Source organism: Vanacampus margaritifer, chromosome 13, assembly GCF_051991255.1.
Source record: "Vanacampus margaritifer isolate UIUO_Vmar chromosome 13, RoL_Vmar_1.0, whole genome shotgun sequence".
Lineage (NCBI taxonomy): Eukaryota > Metazoa > Chordata > Actinopteri > Syngnathiformes > Syngnathidae > Vanacampus > Vanacampus margaritifer.
Window position 1 is genome coordinate 23163136 of NC_135444.1, and position 20572 is coordinate 23183707.

General features: G+C 42.6%; 1 protein-coding gene across 9 annotated transcripts in view; it reads left to right on the forward strand.

Annotated features, from left to right (window-relative positions):
- Positions 1 to 20572, forward strand: part of kif1aa (kinesin family member 1Aa) — a 39933-nt gene that overhangs the window by 627 nt on the left and 18734 nt on the right. For 4 of the 9 annotated variants that reach the window (XM_077583489.1, XM_077583492.1, XM_077583490.1 and 1 more), the window contains exons 2-27: positions 2037 to 2179; positions 6921 to 6994; positions 7081 to 7263; positions 8597 to 8662; positions 8919 to 9097; positions 9691 to 9802; positions 10517 to 10594; positions 10702 to 10767; positions 10900 to 10917; positions 11003 to 11081; positions 11160 to 11238; positions 12406 to 12548; positions 12957 to 12995; positions 13685 to 13818; positions 14525 to 14604; positions 14713 to 14788; positions 15198 to 15277; positions 16192 to 16298; positions 16386 to 16466; positions 16639 to 16819; positions 16893 to 16965; positions 17896 to 17986; positions 18057 to 18205; positions 18271 to 18449; positions 19677 to 19847; positions 20065 to 20382. In XM_077583489.1, coding sequence (XP_077439615.1) covers positions 2074 to 2179; positions 6921 to 6994; positions 7081 to 7263; positions 8597 to 8662; positions 8919 to 9097; positions 9691 to 9802; positions 10517 to 10594; positions 10702 to 10767; positions 10900 to 10917; positions 11003 to 11081; positions 11160 to 11238; positions 12406 to 12548; positions 12957 to 12995; positions 13685 to 13818; positions 14525 to 14604; positions 14713 to 14788; positions 15198 to 15277; positions 16192 to 16298; positions 16386 to 16466; positions 16639 to 16819; positions 16893 to 16965; positions 17896 to 17986; positions 18057 to 18205; positions 18271 to 18449; positions 19677 to 19847; positions 20065 to 20382 — 2942 coding nt within the window. In that variant the 5' untranslated portion in view covers positions 2037 to 2073. The remainder of the gene's footprint in view (positions 1 to 2036; positions 2180 to 6920; positions 6995 to 7080; positions 7264 to 8596; positions 8663 to 8918; positions 9098 to 9690; positions 9803 to 10516; positions 10595 to 10701; positions 10768 to 10899; positions 10918 to 11002; positions 11082 to 11159; positions 11239 to 12405; positions 12549 to 12956; positions 12996 to 13684; positions 13819 to 14524; positions 14605 to 14712; positions 14789 to 15197; positions 15278 to 16191; positions 16299 to 16385; positions 16467 to 16638; positions 16820 to 16892; positions 16966 to 17895; positions 17987 to 18056; positions 18206 to 18270; positions 18450 to 19676; positions 19848 to 20064; positions 20383 to 20572) is intronic. The other 5 variants (XM_077583497.1, XM_077583494.1, XM_077583496.1 and 2 more) reach the window with 3 other exon arrangements.

Here is a 20572-nt window from a genome sequence, read left to right on the forward strand (position 1 = left end):
TGATATCTTGGGAGTGACATAAGGTGTAGCCTTTTGTCACCAGCAGCACGGTGACCGCCCTGACTGTCCTGCATTGTCATTACATTACCAGCCCACATACACAAAAATCACACTTGGGTATAGAAAATTCACTGAATCATTGTTTACTTGTGTGTGTGTGTGTGTGTGGAGGTTATACTAAGTGCCAAGTGACTGACATAAACAAGATGCCACTCTTAACAGCCTGAATGCGTGGCACATGATCTTCGTTTAGGTGCTACTTGGCGGAGCCGACAACCGTGATGACTCAGCCAAAAAATGCCAGCGTGATGTGACGGCGTACTTCAGTAAACCTCATTTCAGCCAGTATCAAGAGAGTGTGTCCTTTTGGCGAAATAAAACCCAAATGCAACATATAGTGGGACGTAAGGGGACGCCTTCTAGGCAGAAAACACCCAAGCGGTGGGTGTCCAATTACTTTTGTCCAGCCAGTGTTTCCGTGTCCAGCCTTCTTAGTATCGTAGATACTTGCTTACAGTGGACTTAAAAAAATGACTACCAAGCAACGAGAACAGCTGAACTTTATTTGGGGTTAATTAATTGAAATGGTGACATTGACATGGTCTTGATGTGATTGGTTACTTCTCAACATAGGCACATCCCTAGTATTTAAGATGTGTATCCAAAAATATGATTTATTCAAACCTGACATTTAAACAGGGGTGTGTAGACTTTTTAGTTTTTACATCCACTGTATCTGAGACATTATATTGCTGGCCTACCTACCTACTTAACTGGTAGTGGCTTGTCTATATCATTAGCACGTTGCTAATCTACAGTGCCTGGTTAGCAAAGGAGCTCTTAGCTTCTCACCAATTTGTAGGAAGTAGGTAACGATCAATCATGGCTCACCTGTTTTCTGGGTTTGGCCAGCAAACTAGGCAATAGTTGGTCAATACCTCTGATCTGTATACATTACTGGACATATTAATGCAAGATGGCCGACCTGTGACTTCAACGACTTGCACGGACGGGCGTGTATGGGCTATCGGCTATCCAGTAAAATATTCAGATCAGTGGTCATTACCTACTTCCTCAGCACAGGTGATGTCATCTTCAGTCGACAGCAAGTGGAAAATTTAGTTTTTAAAGTTATTAATTGTACATGAAAAATAATCAAGTTAACAAATTAATTCTGGACAAGATATTAACTTTTTACTGCTGAAAATGGCTCAATGAGTCAAGTATCCGGAGAGATTGCTAAGCAAGTACTGTCGATAGGTAACTAGCTAGCTAGCGCCACAAAATGGTGAGAAGCTAAGAGCTCATTTGCTAACCTGGCACTTTTAGATTAGCAAAGTGCTAATGTTATAGACAAGTCACTACCCGTTAAGTATGTAGGTCAGCAATGTCTCTGGAAAAAAAAAGTCTACACACCCCTGTTTAAATGTCTAAAAAAATATATCTAGCGCCACAAATTGGTGTGAAGCTAATACTGACCTAGTTAGCAACTTACCTATCAGCTAGTCATTTTGGGTCCCACTAGCATGGTTGCCTACCTACCATCTTAGCAACTTAGCTTGTAGCTACTCAGCTACCTGTTTTCCTGTAGTCGCCCTCTGGGTGCTATCGACGAGGATCGTCATTAATTTGATTGGAAGGGATGAGTCACGCTGTTTCCCGACACACATTAGAGTCACTCTTTCGTTCCGTGAGTTCCGGGAATGCAGAGCTCTAATCCCGGGACACGTTTTAGCTGCGGCTGCACTTCTTTTGTCGGCCCCTCACTTTTACTGACCATGCGTGTGCCGCCATTGTCCCAAACATCCGACCCAAAGGTCACATTTGATCTGTAACACCAGGACGTCTTCTGGGTCACTCACTCGAGAGATCCGATTCACTTAAGTCACTCAAGTCAGTGGCGAGATTGTGGACCGCGTTGGTGGACTCAAATCAAATCAAATCATAAAACCAGGTTATTCTTAACTATCCAGCTCTGGTATACAGAAAGTTGTCTTGTTGACTAATCAGGATTTCCTGTTCGATTCCCTCCACAGAGCTGGGGTTGTCTAAGGCTAAGAAAGACAGTGCACCATGGCGGGGGCCTCTGTGAAGGTGGCGGTCCGAGTCCGACCTTTCAACTCCAGGGAGATGAGCAAAGACAGCAAATGCATCATCCAGATGTCAGGAAACACTACCAGTGAGTAGTTCAATTTCAATTTGTTGTTGCGATGTGTAAAAATTCATCTTTAGAATTTCCATAATGTCTTTTGTCATCCAACATAAATTCGGAATTACAAGAAATGTGTCTTTGGCAGAAGTCAGCGCTCTACTTTGAGTGCTGTTTTATAGTAATGTCAATTCTATTTACATGGTGTTAAATGGGGCCCGACCAATATGGATTTTTTTGAGACTGATAATAGATATTTGGCAGAAAAAACAATACAGATTGCCAAATAATGTGCAGATCTCAAAAGTTAAAATCAAATTAGGAGTGGATGATAGCATTACTAGCATTATACATTTTCCTTGTATTATGTTACTTAGTAGTGGTGTGCCAAAAAATCGATTCTCATTTAGTACAATTCAGAATCGATTTTAAATTAATTAAATTAATCAATTTTATTGAAATTATTTGATACTGTCTTGCCCTTGTTTGTGTGTGCCTTTACTGGGAATGCTCTTCATGTACCCGATTTGGCCACTTAGGGGCAGTGTGGTTCCGCATGTTCTGATACACAGTTAAGTTGTCGTCACATTAGCGAGTCGAAGGAAAAAGTCATGAACAATTCATGCCAACAAAAAATGCTTTTCCGGTGTAGGAAGAGCATATGCCGGTGAGTAACGTTAAGATGCTTATCTGTATACATTTCCAAAGCTATTTGTATGAATAGCCGTTCTTTTGAGTGATAAAAGTGCCACGAGTAGCACGCTAATTAGCATTAGCGAGTCAGACTGGAGTAGATCATGACGATTCTTTGCACTTCTATAAATTGAAGCCGAAATCATTGTCAATCCAATCATTTTGAATTGAAAATCGATTCTGAATCGAATCGCAGACCCAAAAATCGAAATCGAGTCTTGTGACAGTCAAAGATGCCCACCCCTATTACTTAGGCCACACCTTCCGGCTGACGTATGCCATAACATACGGCAATTTATTTCTGGTTCCGCCACAGTGTATAATATTCTCTCCACACACTTATTAAATTGCGTGTAATTTTGCTGTCGAAAGTTGGATCCCCTAAAACGGCATTTGTCGACTGACTTGTGTATGCTGTCAATATGTACACGTAGCTTTGCCTTTGGAGGAGACACTGGATATGTGGTCTGCTCGCCAAGTTAAAGCCACACGTCAATAATAGATGAAGCCTAGTGAAATATTTAACATTTGGCCTAATTTAAACCCTTGCCCTCCCCTTTGTCGCGTCATGGCTGACTAAACGACAACATGGCGTCTCATCTCAGCTGTGTGACTTTTTGTCTTTTTTTTTTTGTGCTGAGCTCACGTTCATTTTAAAACACAACTTGGGATATGCAGTCACTCCACAATGTTGTGTGCATCCATGTTTATGTTCTGGGGAGATATAGGCTGCTTCGTTTATCCGACATTTCCCCATTATAGGTGTCTTTTCCCAGTAGAGTCTGGTGTGTGGTTACTCCACAATGTTGTGTCATCCACATTTTGTTTCATGGAACTACGATAACTTTTTTTCTCATGTCATTTTCTGTTGTTTCTCTGTATTTTTCTATGATAGTACCATTTTTTTTCCAGGAGAGGCTGGCATGTTGTCGCTCCACAATGTTGGGCGCATCTACTGTATGTTTATATTCCGGGTAGCTACACGGCTTAATTACTCTGGCGAGTCTGACTTATATTTTTGTTTCCCCAAAAATTTTCCATAATAGTCTCTTTTTTCCCCCTGTAGAATCTGACATGTGGCCACTTCACAATGTTGTGTGTCTCCATGTTTACGTTCCAGTGGGCTACAATCACTTTCTTGTTCCACCTAGTGTGCAACATTTCTTGTTGGTGAGCTGTATTTTGGCATAATGTTCCCTATTTCCCCTAAGTAGACGTTGACACGTGGTCGCTCCACAGTGTTGTTTGAATCCATGTTTAGGATACAGCGAGCTACGCTTCACTTAGGTAAATCCACCCGGATTGCCCTGTCTCTTTCTTTTTCTTGGCATTTCTTCATAATAGTCATTAGTCGCTGTTTTACCGTAGATACTGACATGTAGCCGCTCCACAATGTTGTGTGTTCGAACCGGTCTGCTTTGGTTCATAATAGTCTTGACTCTTTTTTTATTTTGTTTTGAACCCCAGTTTCACTTGATAAATTTATTGCAATGCAGCTTGGTGTCCGCAAGACTCGCCCATAGACATTCCGTGATGACTGGATGTGTCTTGAGAGAGTGTGTGTTTGTGTGTGTGTGTGTGTGTGTGTGTGTGTGTGTGTGTGTGTGGCAAGAGGATGTGAGGGAGTTCATTGCTTCTGCAGTGGAAGAGTGACAGCAGCGGCATATAAACGTCTCCTTGTCTTCCCGTCGTCTTTGTTGCCATGCTGGTCGACAGGCTGCTTCCCACAGGGCAGGAGAATGGCAGACATCTTTTTTTTTTTTTTTTTTAATAAGGGTAGGGCTGTTTGGGGTTCTCCCACACTGAGATGAATTAATATGCAAGGCACTGAGCTGAAGCAATAAGAGGCCTCCTGTTGGATTGGAGAGCCCTTAGACTTAGCTTAATAGACAAATGGAGCCCTTCAACCAAAATGACAAACTTTGTGAGTCTTTTCGGGCATGGCCTCTTGAGACTCGTTTGTGGGGCTGCTCATCATTGACATGTTTACCAAATTTTATGTTGTTAAGTGAAAAAGGCTTTTGGGGGCGGAATTTTCAAAATGACGAGATATTGGAATTTCCAGTTTTTTGTTGTTGCTCATTTCTAAAACTTTGTCAATATTCAGAGAAAAAAACGTGCAAATCAAAAAACTCATAAACTTACGAGAAATACACGTAGCGTAGCTAAAGTCTAATGTGAGGATTCGTTGGTGGTTAGTGGAACACTGTTTATAAAATCAAAAGGCAGGATGGAGACGGATTCATTCTTAATTTAAACTTTACTCAGTCATATGCAGCAGGTAGAGTGACAACACTTCCTGATCCGCTGACTAAACACTAACCAATCAGAAGCTAGCATACTTTAGGTCAATGCAAGTGAATGACGGAGAGCAGCAGATTCAACACATCAACTTCGATACTTGTACAAAAAAAAGAACATGCCCCCACCATCTAAAAAAGAAAAAAAATATATGTGGCCTTAATACGTCGTTGTACTATTGGACAAAATCATTAGGATAAAAATGCTTTTGAAGAATCCCTGGAACTGATCGAAAAATGGCCACTTTGAACCAAAATGGCCGACTTCCTGTCTCTTCTCTTGCAAGGCTTCTTGAGTCTTTTTTGTGTCTCTACCTGTGTTAGAAACGCTGACGACATGTCATATTGACAAGTGGAGCTGACTTTTAAGGGCTGAATTTTAAAAAGTGAGAGCGATTTCTTCTTATTACGTTTTACTTTGAGCTTGCACATTGGGATGTCGTCGGGTTGTGTACGTAGTGTTGTGAGCGAGGCGCGCTCAGCTGCTGCCACGCCCGCACTGCCCTCATGAAAAGAAATGTGTGCGTGGTACAGGGAAGGACGTGCTCGGCGTGCTAATAGCACCGCTCAGTGGCGTCACCAGCGGAGCACCGTGATGGTCGCTGACGTCAGCCCGCAAACTCATTAGAACATCCGCCGCTCTAGGTCACGTCCTCAAACCAGACATTCATCTTCTAAATTGAGAGGCCTGCATAATTGGTTTTACCGGATGCTTTCCGCCTGTGCTTTTCCCCCCTGATACATTCATACAATGCTTGATAAATACAATTATTAAAAATATAATTACTCATGGATGTATTTCCAAAACAATGTCATATTTATTTTCATTTAATGAAAAAAAATAGATAATGAATAGAATCACATTTGAGGGAACATTTCAAGTGCTAAATATGATAAAAATACATTGTGTTTATCATGTTTTTTTATTTACGTAATTATTTACTTCTGTGGAAAAGTATCTTGGTTATTTTTCTTGCCCCCAATTTATTTAATCTGTTATCTACTTTTTTGTTTAGTTAAAAATAATGTTTTAATAATTTTTTAAAATTAATTATTATTTTTATATTCAAAACTGTTTCTAAGCATATTCATTGTATTGAAATCTATAGATAAATATAGCTATACATTTATAAATAAAGAACGAATAAATAAATATAATAAATATGTTTTTTATGTATTTTCATTCATGTAATTTGGTTTTAAAAAATAAGTATGTTTTCACTTAATTAAAAAAAAAAGTTTAAACATGTTTTTTTAATTCTTTCTTATATCTAATCAATTTAAATATTTAATAATATAATTTTCATTGTGTATTTTTTACAACGTATGTAATATTTTACTGTTTTACAAATTTTTGTTCCATTCTGTCTTATTTAGTGAGTTTTGTATTATAACATTTTATTAAATTAAAGTGAATAACAGTAAAAGTAATACATGAATGCTTTATAATATTGTTGTAATGAAACCATCTCACTATTTTTTTGTACATTTTTATTTTTAAAATAATTATTTTTATTTTTTTTAGGTTATCACTGTGTTTTTAATTTTCTTATATACATTTAAAAATGTTCTCGGTACACAGCACGCATGCTAGCTTCATTGACGACTCCAAATAGGTACGAATGGTCGGAACGTGTGCCCTGTGATTTGTTGCCGACCAGTCTAGGGTGTACTTTGCTTCTTGCCCAAAGTGGGACCAGGAGACCGTAATGAGGAAAACTGTATAGAAAATGTATATATGGATAATATTATTAAGATCTCCTTATCTTGTCTTCTAGCCATCATCAACCCCAAACAGGCCAAAGACCACAAAAGCTTCAACTTTGATTACTCCTACTGGTCACACACCACGGTAACACCCCCCCCCCCCACATACATGCACACCTAAATGCTGTACATTGTTTATATTCACAAGTATGCTTGTATTGCCACCGGCAGCCTGAGGATGTGAACTACGCGTCTCAAATGCTCGTCTACAAAGACATCGGCGAGGAAATGCTGCTGCACGCCTTCGAGGGTTACAACGTCTGCATCTTTGCGTACGGCCAGACCGGCGCTGGCAAGTCTTACACCATGATGGGAAAGCAGGACGTCAAAGATCAACAGGGCATCATCCCGCTGGTACGCACGTGTCGCGATGATGACTCACTTGGCCGTGGTGACGACTCGGCCGTGGCGCCGACTCGGCCGTGGCGCCGACTCGGCCGTGGCACCGACTTGTCCGTGGCGACGACTTGGTTGTGACGACGACTTGGCCGTGGCGACAACTTGGCCGCGACGACGACTTGGCCGCGGTGGCGACTTGGCTGTGGCGACGACTTGGCTGTGATGACGACTTGGCCGCGACGACGACTTGGCTGTGGCGACGACTTGGTTGTGACGACGACTTGGCCGTGGCGACAACTTGGCCGCGACGACGACTTGGCCGCGGTGGCGACTTGGCTGTGGCGACGACTTGGCTGTGATGACGACTTGGCCGCGACGACGACTTGGCTGTGGCGACGACTTGGTTGTGACGACGACTTGGCCGTGGCGACAACTTGGCCGCGACGACGACTTGGCCGCGGTGGCGACTTGGCTGTGGCGACGACTTGGCTGTGATGACGACTTGGCCGCGACGACGACTTGGCTGTGGCGCCAACTTGGCTGTGACGACAACTTGTCCGTGGCGACAACTTGGCCGTGGCGACGACTTGGCTGTGACGATGACTTGGCCATGGTGACGACTTGACCGTGGCGACAACTTGGCTGCGACGACGACTTGGCCGCGGCGGCGACTTGGCTGTGGCGACAACTTGGCCGCGGCGGCGACTTGACTGTGGCGACGACTTGGCTGTGATGACGACTTGGCCGCGACGACGACTTGGTCGCGGCGGCGACTTGGCTGCGACCACAACTTGGCTGTGGCGACGACTTGGCTGTGGTGATGACTTGGCCGTGACGACGACTTGGCCGCGGCGGCGACTTGGCCGTGGCGACGACTTGGTCGTGATGACGACTTGGCCGCGACGACAACTTGGCTGTGGCGACGACTTGGCTGTGGTGATGACTTGGCCGTGACGCCGACTTGGCCGCGACGACAACTTGGCTGTAGCGACGACTTGGCTGTGGTGATGACTTGGCCGTGACGCCGACTTGGCCGCGGTGACGACTTGGCCGTGACGACGACTTGGCGCACGAACTTCCACACGCAACATAGGCAATGCACCCGCACCGACTGGACAAACACAACATACTAAAAATACCAACACTAATGAGACACACCTGAGGAAGGGAAGACACACACAGGTGGACGTGGTTAGACATAACGAGACAAGGGAAGAAACCAGAAACACAAGACAAAAAACATCAACCACGGACAAAAACAATGAGAACAGCCATAACAAACACAGAATGGAAACATTATGAAGATGATTACGTGGAATCCTGATGAATGTCCTTTTCTTGCTTGCAGCTGTGTGAAGATCTCTTTACCAAATTCAACGACAACACAGACAACAGCATGTCGTACTCCGTGGAGGTAAGAGCCCCGCACTTTGTCCCTCTTTCCATCCAATTGGCTTTGTGGCGTGACCAAAGCAGAAACAAAAATATATTTTCCCGCAACCTATGCATCTACAGTAAATCTCAATGTTCTTTTAATCATTGATTAATCTAAACTATTTTGTCATTTAATCAACAAATGTCAATTAATCGATGACGAGTATAAAAACAATGTTGACTGTCACTCTGTACTGTTAGTGTAATGTCAGTGCTGACTTTCTGCCTCTTGGTAGGTGAGCTACATGGAAATCTACTGCGAGCGCGTACGCGACCTGCTCAACCCCAAGAACAAAGGCAACCTGCGGGTGCGAGAGCATCCTCTTATGGGTCCCTACGTGGAGGACCTGTCCAAGTTGGCTGTTACCTCCTACAATGACATCCAGGACCTGATGGACTCTGGCAACAAAGCCAGGTAGGGCAGACTCGGGTATCTTGACTTACAAGGGATCCAACTTGAGAGATTTGAGCAGTCGCTTGGTCCGTTTATTTATTTTTCCTTTGAGCCAAATTTTAATTTCCAAGCGAAATAACACTGGCAAGCAGCCACAATAAGCCAAAACTCACTTCCAGATGTTCACATAAAGAGTAACCAATCGTTTCCTGATGTCTCTCACTATGCCACGCCCCTTAACTGATGTTGGGTATACATCAGTGCAAACCCCTTAACCAGACTCCACCCCCATTGCCGATTACTTTCTAATATAGAACGTGTGTCTGCACACTAAAGCTGTCAAAATGAATCGTTTAATCGGCAAGTAATCGATTATAAAAAATAATCGACAACTATTTTAATAATCGAGAACAGTAAACAGGGAAAATTGGTTGATTCATCGATTGAATAATCGATAGATTAATCGATTCTAAAAATATTCGATAGTGACAGCACTACTGCACACCCTCCCCACCAGATAGCGAATAGTTGCCTAAAAAGTTGGGGACCATTAATATTAATATAATTGAAAGGATTCTGCCGACAAACTCAAGTGTCTGTCTTTCTCCCGACAGGACGGTGGCTGCTACCAACATGAACGAGACCAGCAGTCGCTCGCACGCCGTTTTCAACATCATCTTCACTCAGAAACGCCACGACGCAGACACTGAAAACACCTCTGAGAAGGTAACACACACACACACACACACACAACATTGTGTGGACGTATTTTAAAATATCTTATAGGAACTGAGGCAGAACTATCGTATTAAATGAAGCTTCTCAGAACATAAACTTGAATGCACACAATCTTGTAGACGAGGGGTAGACCGCTTATTGGCCCTGACAAAAAAAAACATATGGGTCCATTTCTAGTCTTCTCAACACAGCAAGAAAGGTCATCGTCATAATATCAGGGATGTGATTTTTCCGCTAATTCGCGGAATTACGCTTTTTTTATCCCCCCCCCCCAAAAAAAAAAATCCGATAATAATATGAGTTACTTTTCATTTGGTCATGATACAATTATTTGTTCATGAAATTTGAACTCTTCAACATTATTTATGTGTTAACTTAGTAATCACATTAGTTAGATATGATGTGATAGTTTTTAAAAGCAAAGGCAGTCCAATGTTTTTGAATGTGACTGATTTTGAGTTGACTAAAACTGCCATTTTATATGGGATAGTTCAATATACATTGAAAATTTATGCTGTTGTTTTGTCTATTTCTTTGTCATGTGAGTGCATTGAAAGTACTTAAAAACACGGACCCTGGACCTAGCTGGGTGCCAGCGGCCCCCAGACCCCCGGCTAAATTTTCAGATAATTTCACTTTGGTCAAATCACATCCCTGTAATATGAAGAAGCCTTTTTCATATTTTCTTTACCGCGCTTTCAGGTGAGTAAAATCAGTTTGGTGGATTTGGCCGGCAGCGAGAGAGCTGATTCAACTGGAGCCAAGGGGACTCGGCTGAAGGTAGGACAGTCCACCCCCCCCCCCCCCACACACACACACAATTTTCACACCTTAGAGGAAAACCCATTCCAATTGTCACATGTGACCTGGTTTGTGCCGGGCCACAGGAAGGAGCCAACATCAACAAATCTCTAACCACGCTGGGAAAAGTCATCTCCGCTTTGGCAGAAGTGGTGAGAATAAGATCTCGATCCTTCTCAATGTACAAATAGAACCAGAACCAAAACTTGATCAAGCCCAGGATTGACACTAGAACTTTTGACTTGTATTCATGTGTGTGTTAATCATGTTGCACTTCATTTCAGGACTCTGGAACAAACAAGGTACGTCTCTTAAATGCATTTCTGTTAGCCACCTAAACATCAGCTCGCAGGTGAAGGTCATAACCGAGCCTTAACTAACACGCAGAACAAAAAGAAGAAGAAAGTGGAAAATTTCATTCCTTATCGCGATTCAGTGCTGACTTGGCTGCTCCGAGAGAACCTTGGTAAGAATCAGCTAACTTTTCCTTAGCGCCTTTTTTCATTTCAAGTGTTCAAATGGCACGTTTCCACTTTTTCGTCAGGTGGTAACTCTCGCACCGCCATGGTGGCTGCACTGAGCCCGGCGGACATCAACTATGACGAGACGCTCAGCACACTCAGGTAAAAACAGCATGTTGACATCTCGACTTTTTAGGGCCCGACCGATTAATCGACCGCTGATTATAATCGGCCGATGATTGCCCTTCAAACATCAGCCAATTGGGCCAAATGGACGATTATTTTCCCCTAAAAAAACGTTATCATGGAAGAAAAGCGAAGTTTCCGACGCTGTGAAAGTACCCTGAATGCACCATTTTGCTTGCGTAGCATTAGTAGCTAGCAAGTGTGTAGCGTATGCTTTTCTGTTGTTCCTAAGCGACCTTTAAGTTGTTTAATGACACCCCAGTTGCAGTTAACTGTAAAACTAAAACACAAAGAATTACATCCACTGTATATTGAAATACAAAACATGCTTTGTTTTTAAAACATCGCTAGCCTAGCGCTAACGCTAAAAGCGAAGGGAGGATCCCATTCAAATGCTAACAGGAAGTTAGCATCGAGTGTTTTTCCTTCAAATAACAAATATCTATTATTTTGGTTTATTCTTATTTCACTTTCTTATTGTTTTATTTTGTCATTGTCCTTTCAAGTTATATTTAAAGTTGATATTTCAAGGAGTCAAATACATTAGTTTCAAAAAATTCCAGGATTTTTTTTTGTTGTTTTAACACACATTTCCACGATATGGCACGAAATACAAGCTCCCAGGTTAGCCCAGTAAGTGCCAAGACTTGTGAAAATAACACAAGATAAAAATATGTAAAATAAATAAGTTGTAAACAAGTAAGAATGATTTTATTGTTGACACATAAATTTATACAATAACCTTGTATACTTTTTTTATAAATTTGTTGATAAGGTCGTACTATGGACTTGTCATTCAAAGCAGAGAATCTTAATAGTGAAGGTTTGTGCGTAAGTCACATTGAAAAGGAATTGGTGGTGAGGGGGATAATTATATGCATTAAATATATATTTAATCGGTAATCTGTATTTTTTTCTGCCAAAAATCGGTATCGGTATCAGCCTAAAAAAATACATATCGGTCGGGCCCTACGACTTATAACACATCCAATCCAAATGAATTTGTACTGCATTATACCAGGCAGCACCACAGGTACCCCCCCCCCCCCCCAAAAAAAAAGAGTCAAAAGATGCTAAATGTAAATCCACCAAGAGACCTAAATGCTCTTTCTTCCCATAAACAACTTGTGTTCATGACGGCAGGTATGCCGACCGCGCCAAGCAAATCCGCTGCAATGCAGTCATCAATGAGGACCCCAACAACCGGCTGGTGCGGGAGCTAAAGGAGGAGGTGTCCCGCCTCAAAGACCTGCTCTTCGCACAGGGCCTGGGTGACATCATCGAGAGTGAGCGCGCACTTTTATGGGTTTGGTGTCTTTCAAGTTGTGTGGACGTTATTAGCACATATGTTAGAAAGTTTTATACAACTTTGAACCAAAGAGCAGCATTACTTACGTAGCATACCACAACATTTCTCACAGGCATAGAATTTCCCCGCCTCTTCTTTTTGTTTTAAATTACGCTGCATCTACAGCCAGTAGAGCTCACTGCTGCCCCGGCATGTTGTGGCACAACATGGTACTACACTGTAGGCCTAAGACTTAAAAAAAAAACATTAAAAAATAAGATCACTAAAAATCATTGATGATGAAATGATATCTTGTGGGGGTTTACTGTACTAGAAAGATTAGAAGTAGTAAACTGGTTCATTGAAGATTGAGGTCTCATTGTGTCTCTCTGTGTCTCTCTTCAAGCATTTCGAGGGACTGCTGCTGAGATTGAGGGTTTGAAACGTGTGTTGTTGTTGGTTTCTCGCTCTTCTGCCAGCTTTGCATCGCATGTAAATGGCAGCTTTACTTGTGCTTTGCCCAGCATCAAACTTTTAACAGAAAAAGTTTCAAACTTTTTTGTACTTTAGTAAACAGTAGACTGTTTCCGGTTCTGGACCAAAAAGTGGAGAGAGAAAAAAAATTGGAAAGAAATATGTCGAGCAAACCATCGGCTTTGACGCGAATATTTTTTGTCTTAAAATAACAAAGGCTAAATAATAATTCATTCATAGATATAAAACTAAGAAATGCGCTGTAAGCGATGCTGACACCTCAAGTGACTCATTTTAAACGCCAGTGTTTCAGCGCTGATGGTTGGGCTGTAGCAATTAAAGCACAAATAAATAAATAAATAAAACAATGACAGCAAAACTGCGGTGTTCAAATGAGATGCACTTCTAATCAGTCCGAGAAATGGCCTCGCTGTTGTATTTCATTTGTGTTGACTATAATCCTCGCTTATCTGAAGTGGCGTTTGAGCAAAACACGTTTTGCAGCTTGTTTATTTTTAGCTTGATGGCCGCAGTGTTCCATCTTTTTGTCGTTGTTGCTCGTTGGCTTGCTTGTCGCGCGACGAGAGTCATAAAAGCAGTAAAGGCCCCGGTTATCAATCAAAAGTTTTGCTCTCCTTCTCGGTCTCTGGCTTTCCTCAGTGACCAACGCCATGACGGGTATGAGCCCCTCGCCATCGTTGTCAGCCCTTTCCAGCCGCGCCGGCTCCATTGCCAGCCTGCACGACCGCATCATGTTCAGCCCGGCCAACGAGGAGGCCATCGAGCGTCTGAAGGTCAGTGTGTTGGCGGTAGGGCTGTGCAATGGATCGAAATTCAATGACAATTTTTATTATACTCCACAATTACAAAATCAGCAGAATCGTAAAATACGAGTTGTTTAAATGTATACATTTGCACCTTTTTTAAATTTTAAAATAACTAGTTTAATACATTTTGTTTCATCCAAAAGGAACTTGCATAATTATAGTGTTTCAAAGAATTGTATTTGTCTTCATATTTTTTACGTTTTCTACGTTTAAACATTTTCTTATTCTGTACCAAAACTTACGTAATTATAGTGTTTCAATTTTTTTTTTTTTGTCTGAATATTCTTTCTTTTTTTTCTTGTTTTGTACCCCCCCAAAAAAATCTTTTGAATAATCGTGATTTCAATTATGGCCAAATTTCATTATTATTATTTTTAAAATTATTTTATTATTTAATATTATTTTTTCCATAATCGAGCAGCCCGAGTTGGCGGAATTAAAAACATGAAATGTGATTTTGAAAATTCAGACCCAAAGACAGTTTCCATGAACAACATTGAATTTGGTTGGCATGTCTATCATTAGTCGACCCACAAAAAAAAAGTCTCAAGAAGCCAAAGGATGCAAGATGTCAGACATTTTGCCTCGATACCATTTTGTTTTGAAACGGTCATTTTAAAACAGGTGGAAATGTATAAATGCTGCAACTCTGCTGCTTTTTTCTAATCATCAGGAAACGGAGAAAATCATTGCAGAGCTCAATGAGACGTGGGAAGAGAAACTCCGTCGGACGGAAGCCATTCGAATGGAACGGTGAGGTCCAATTTTCCGCCGCCGACAAAGACACAAACATCATGGGAACGTCTCGGTACGTGGCGATTAGCATGTTGCAGCTAACTCAAGCGTGGCCCTCATCCACAGAGAGGCCCTGCTGGCAGAAATGGGCGTGGCCATGCGCGAGGACGGTGGCACAGTCGGCGTCTTCTCGCCCAAGAAGGTAATCCGACGGACTTGACTCCTCCAAGTGCATTGACGCATTTGAAGAATAAACGCCCTCTTTATTCGCCCCGCCCCCCCACAAGCCGTCAGACAGCCACAGAAAGCCCCAGGCTGTGTTTATTGACACTGTCGGGCTGTTTTCCCCTAACGAGGTTTGTAGCTGAGAAGTGTGCGGGTGCCTTTTGAGTCTTTGACCTTTTATTAAGTTTTATCTCAAGAGCTCCCGAGACCCCCTGACAGGTTTGAAGACCAGATAATCGCTCTATCTGCATGGATTTTTCTTTATGAAATTGCTTTGTGTGGGCGCTGTGATATGCAGTGTTTGCATAATGTTCATAATTCATAAAGGGATCATAAAGAGGCAGACAGAAATGGACTCATTTGATTATTTTACGTTCCCCTCTCAGACGCCTCATCTGGTGAACCTGAACGAGGACCCTCTCATGTCCGAGTGTCTGCTATACTACATCAAGGATGGAATCACCAGGTTAAATGCTAATTATTCATTAGCTATATGCTATGTGCTGCTTCTTATCAGATGGAGCAGCCTGATGTGTTTCTACTGCTACTTTGGGTATCTTGGATAAGTTACTAAACAACTGACTTTTACGTTGTTCCCCCATCTAAATGTTTAAGATCATAAAACTAATGTAAATATCAGACAAAGATAACCCAAGTAAACATAAACCTCGGTTTTTAAATGGAGATTTACTAAAAGGAGGTAAAAAAAAAATCAATCAATTTTTTTTCAGTTCATTTTCACTGACCACACCCGAGCCTGGATATCTCCAGACCTGCTCAATTAAGAAATCTCCTTAACTCATTCACTCTCAGCCATTTTCACTGAAGCAACCCCCTTCGCTGATTTTGCAAGGCCAGCAGAATATTGTTTTCTATTGCTATAAAAACATGGAACCTACCAAAAGAAAGATTAGAGTCTGTAATCTGTTTCTGTTTCCGTTTTTCAGCAATTAGTGTTAGAATATAGCTAAGTTTCATCATTATTCACAAATCTGTGAATATCCAGAAGGGGAAATACTTTTTTTTTGCAACATGCAGCAATTAGCATTAGAATATAGAATATAATAAAACACTGGCAAAAAGAGCTTGTTGCAACACGGCCCTGGTTGATCTCTTATACTCTGCTGCCACCTGCTGGCCGTTTTTGTAATAACTACTTAATTGCTTTAAGCATTCTCTTCAGTTTGAAAGCTGCATCAAAGCTTTCTGCATACGAGCATAAAAAAACGTATGAACGTACGTAATATTTAAAATAGAAACTATTTATACGTTTTTGGGTGCAAATGAGTTAATAGAACCTGCCTGACAAAATCAAGTCATCCTATGCAATCATTCATCTTTTGTTTAATCCTGTTTACTTACCAAGAACATATTTTTCAGGGTGGGCCGCGTGGATGCCGCGAGCCGCCAGGACATCGTCCTTAGCGGCCACTTCATCAAGGATGAGCACTGCACTTTCACCAGCTCCACCGGGCCGCAGGGAGAAAGTGAGTGATCTTCACCTTGGATTCGAACCAGACGGGCCTCCTTGTTGTTGTCTGCTTGACATTGTTGGCGTCTTTGTTGCCGAGTAGCCGTTGTCTTGGAGCCCTGCGAGGGAGCTGAGACCTACGTCAACGGCAAGAGAGTGACGGAGGCCACGGTCCTCAAATCAGGTCAGAATGTAAACGGAATGCTCTCCTCTTAATTGAGAAGGACATCATTTCAATATGACAAGACGGCAAAATATTGACAACATTTCTCTGTGTTACAATCCCAATTTAGTATCATCAAATCAATATGTACACGTACAAATTTGCCTTGATGTGGTGCTACTGTGACATTCAGGAAATCGTATCATCCTGGGCAAGAGCCACGTGTTCCGCTTCAACCACCCCGTGCAGGCGCGGGCCGAGAGGGAGAGGACCCCGTGCGCCGAGACCCCCGCGGAGCCCGTGGACTGGGCCTTTGCCCAGAGGGAGCTGCTGGACAAGCAAGGCATCGACATGAAGCAAGAGATGGAGCAGAGGTGAACAAATGGAGGTCGTATGCGATACACGGGAGTACAAAGGAACGCTGAAGCTAACAATGTTTGTGTTTAGGCTGCAAGAGCTCGAGGATCAATATCGCAAAGAAAGGGAAGAGGCCAACAACCTGCTAGAGCAGCAAAGGCTGGTACGTGACTCGCCTTTCCAAAAGACGACGAGAATAACTGTCGGATTAGAAGTGAAATACAAAAGAATAGTTTGAGAACTTTTTTTGTTAGCTCACAGGCTACTTACTCCCTGGTTCATAATCTTGATACTCTGGATGTTACCATTCACGCCATATTTGTTACTCAAATGGCGAAAAGTGAAAATAAATTCATTCATTCATTTTACCTTCATCCATTTAACAAATTGACTGACTAAGCAACTAACTATTTAACCAACTGGCATTCTGACCGCCGACGAACCAACTGACCAACCTAAATGATTTTTTTGACTTTGTAAGTGAGCATTTGACTGACCACCTGACTGCTAACTAATAATAACTACTAATAACTAATGGACCACCCAAAAAAGTAACTCGCTATCTTACTAACTGACCCTTGCAGACGAAACGACCAGTTAAGGAGTCAACCAACTAGGTGAACAACCAACTAAGCAACTAACTAACTGAACGATCAACTGACTGTATGAAGGGCCAATGAATCAAATGACTGACTGCCTAGTTGTCCAACCAAGTAGCCAACTGGCTAACTGACCAACTAATCAAGCCAACTATCTGACCAACAAGCTGACTGTCTGATTGACCAAAACTAACCAGCCAAATTTGTTTGTTTAACCATTTGACCGACCGGCTGCCCGACTGACCAACCAAATTAGCAAGCCAATTGTCTGACCAACCAACCAACCAACCGTTTGACTGGCCGACCAACCAACAAACCAACTAACTAGCAGACAAAGTGCTTTTCATTTAGCAAACTGCACTGCACCATTCTGAGAATATTTTGACCCTGAAAAGGTGACCACAATGTTATTCCTCAGTATGACAGTAAAACAAATAAATAAAATACTAATAAAATATCATTTTTTTTAAAATTGCTCTCACACGATCTTTCAGGATTATGAGAGCAAGCTAGAAGCTCTTCAAAAACAGGTGGATCGTTATTACCCAGAAGCTCCCGAGGAAGAGGAGGAGCCAGAAGAGGAAGGTAACGCATAATTGAGGCTCGTAGGTCGCGTGAGTGAAAGCTGAACTTGGATGTCGGTGCCGTCTCCCAGTTCAGTGGAGCGAACGGGAACGAGAGATGGCCGAGTGGAGCTTTCGCAAGTGGAGGTGCTACCAGTTCACCTCCCTGCGGGACCTCCTGTGGGGTAACGCCATTTTCCTCAAGGAGGCCAATGCCATCAGCGTGGAGCTCAAGAAGAAGGTAAAAAAAACGTCAACGCCGTTAGCTGGCACGATGCTAACGAGGCATTTGTTTGTGCCCGGCAGGTTCAGTTCCAGTTCGTGCTGTTAACCGACACCCTCTATTCGCCGCTCCCGCCTGACCTGCTGCCGCCTGACGCTGGTAAAGCGCGCGAGAGGCGAATCTTTCCGCAAACCATCGTGGCTGTGGAGGTGCAGGACCAGAAGAATGGAGCCACTCACTACTGGACTCTGGAGAAACTCAGGTTTTCATAGGATTGTAAAATTCTGGGAATTTTCATGGGAATAAGTTGAAGCTTTACTTTTGATAGGAAAGTTTTTCGTCTTGGTTCATTGAACTCATTCCCTCCCGGTCATTTTCACTGAAGCAACCCCCTTCACTCCCAGCAGTTTTACTGGATTTTCACTTTTTTTTTAAGATTAGAGTGTCTTCTTTCATCAGGAAAAAAAGTATATTTCTATCTGTTTCCATTTTGCAGCAATTAGCCTTAGAATATAGCTAAGTTTCATCATTATTCACAAATCTAAATTAAATTAAATTAGTAAATTAGCTTCTTTTTTTTCAACATGACCCTGGTTGATCTCTTTTGCTCTGCTGCCACCTGCTACCTGCTGGCCGCCGTAAAAAATACCTTTAAAAAAAAGTATAAATACATCTTTGAGACACAAAACATTTAAAATAGAACGTATTTATACGTTTTTAGGAGCAAATGCGTTAAAGGGGGAAGTTAGCCCCAAAATTTTGGTAGGACAATAATATGTTCTATGCAGCCACACTAGTCTAAATATGGTATTGTGGACGATATTGTGTTAGTGGAAGATGAGTTAATCAGCACAATCCATCTGTTGTTATCCATCTCAGGGGGAAATGTTGCTCAGGGCTCAGGCAACGACCAATCACAGCTTACCTGTTTTCTGAAGCTGTGCAGTGATTGGTTGTTGCCTGAGCCCTGAGCAACATTGACAAACATCGCCTTCAGTCGACAGCAAGTGGCAAAACGGCCGCCCCCTGAGATGGATGCATACGGCTGGAATTTGCTTCATTACTCATATTCCACAATATGATAATAATAATTAATAATAATTAATAATAATAATATAATAATTATTAATTATTAATAATAATAATTTGAATCAGAATGTCATGTTTGGACTAGTGAGGTGACATATAACGTATTATTGTCAAGAAATGTTTAAGGTTGACTTCCACTTTAAAACTATTGTTTGGGGATTTTATCTTGTGAAGCCAAAATTTAAGGTACAAGCAGGCTATAGATACATCAAAGTGGGGGATAAATAGCTTCCCATTAGCTTAACCTCAAATGCAGTCCAATAATATCAATTTGTGAAGTTAATCACATCCGCGCACGTGCTTTCTCCTAACAATGATACACAATCCGATTCACTCCAATTAAAATGCGATACGATTCACCTCAGTTACGCTGTTGACCAAAACAAATGTATCCTTGCAGGCAAAGACTTGACCTCATGCGGGAGATGTACGACCGCGCCGCTGAGGTTCCCCCCGCCACTGCCATTGCCGCCTCAACGTGTACGAATTCCGCCACCGATGACGGTGAAGGCGCCATGACGGGCGGCGATCCCTTTTACGACCGCTTCCCGTGGTTCCGCCTGGTGGGCAGGTACGCTCTGACCATGCGGTCAAAAAAACGAGTCTTTCCTTAAAAATGTCTTTCCCCCCCCCCCACTGGACATCAAAGCTCATCATGTTGCCGATTGCAGCGAAACGTTTTTCCCGCCTGGTTGTTGTTGCATCCCGTCCTGGTGTGCATCCACTAACAGGCGGGCGCCCATCCATATTCAGTGTGTACTTTCTCTCTACTAACCCGCTTCCCCCAGAAACCCTCTTTTCAACACGTGCATGAGCGAGCGCATGAGTGACCCCACCCCGTCCCCCACCCTCTCCGCCTCCGAGACCACCGACTCCCCTCAGAGGGAGGTCCGCGGCGGTGGCGAGGACGACGAGTCGGAGGAGCTGGACGATGATATCTTTTTGGATGAGCCAAGTTCGGAGCTGGCGGGAGAGGAGGAGGAGGAGGAGGAGGAGGAGGATGATGATGAGGAGGAGGAGGAGGAGGAGCGAGAGCTGTGCCGAGGCTCCAGCGAAGGCCAGGATCCCTTTTACGACCGCTCGCCATTATTCAGTGTAGTGGGAAGGTTGGTGAGGTTTACGGGGAGAGAGCACGCGCTGACGGGCGAAACTAGCTCTTTTACGCTGAGATGCCTTTTACGAATGATGAGTGGGATAATGTGTGGGTGTTTTTTGTTTTGTGCTGAAGATTGAAGAACATTAGAACATAGATTAGGAAGAAAAAAAAAACGCAATAGGTGAAAAAGTCAACCCCCC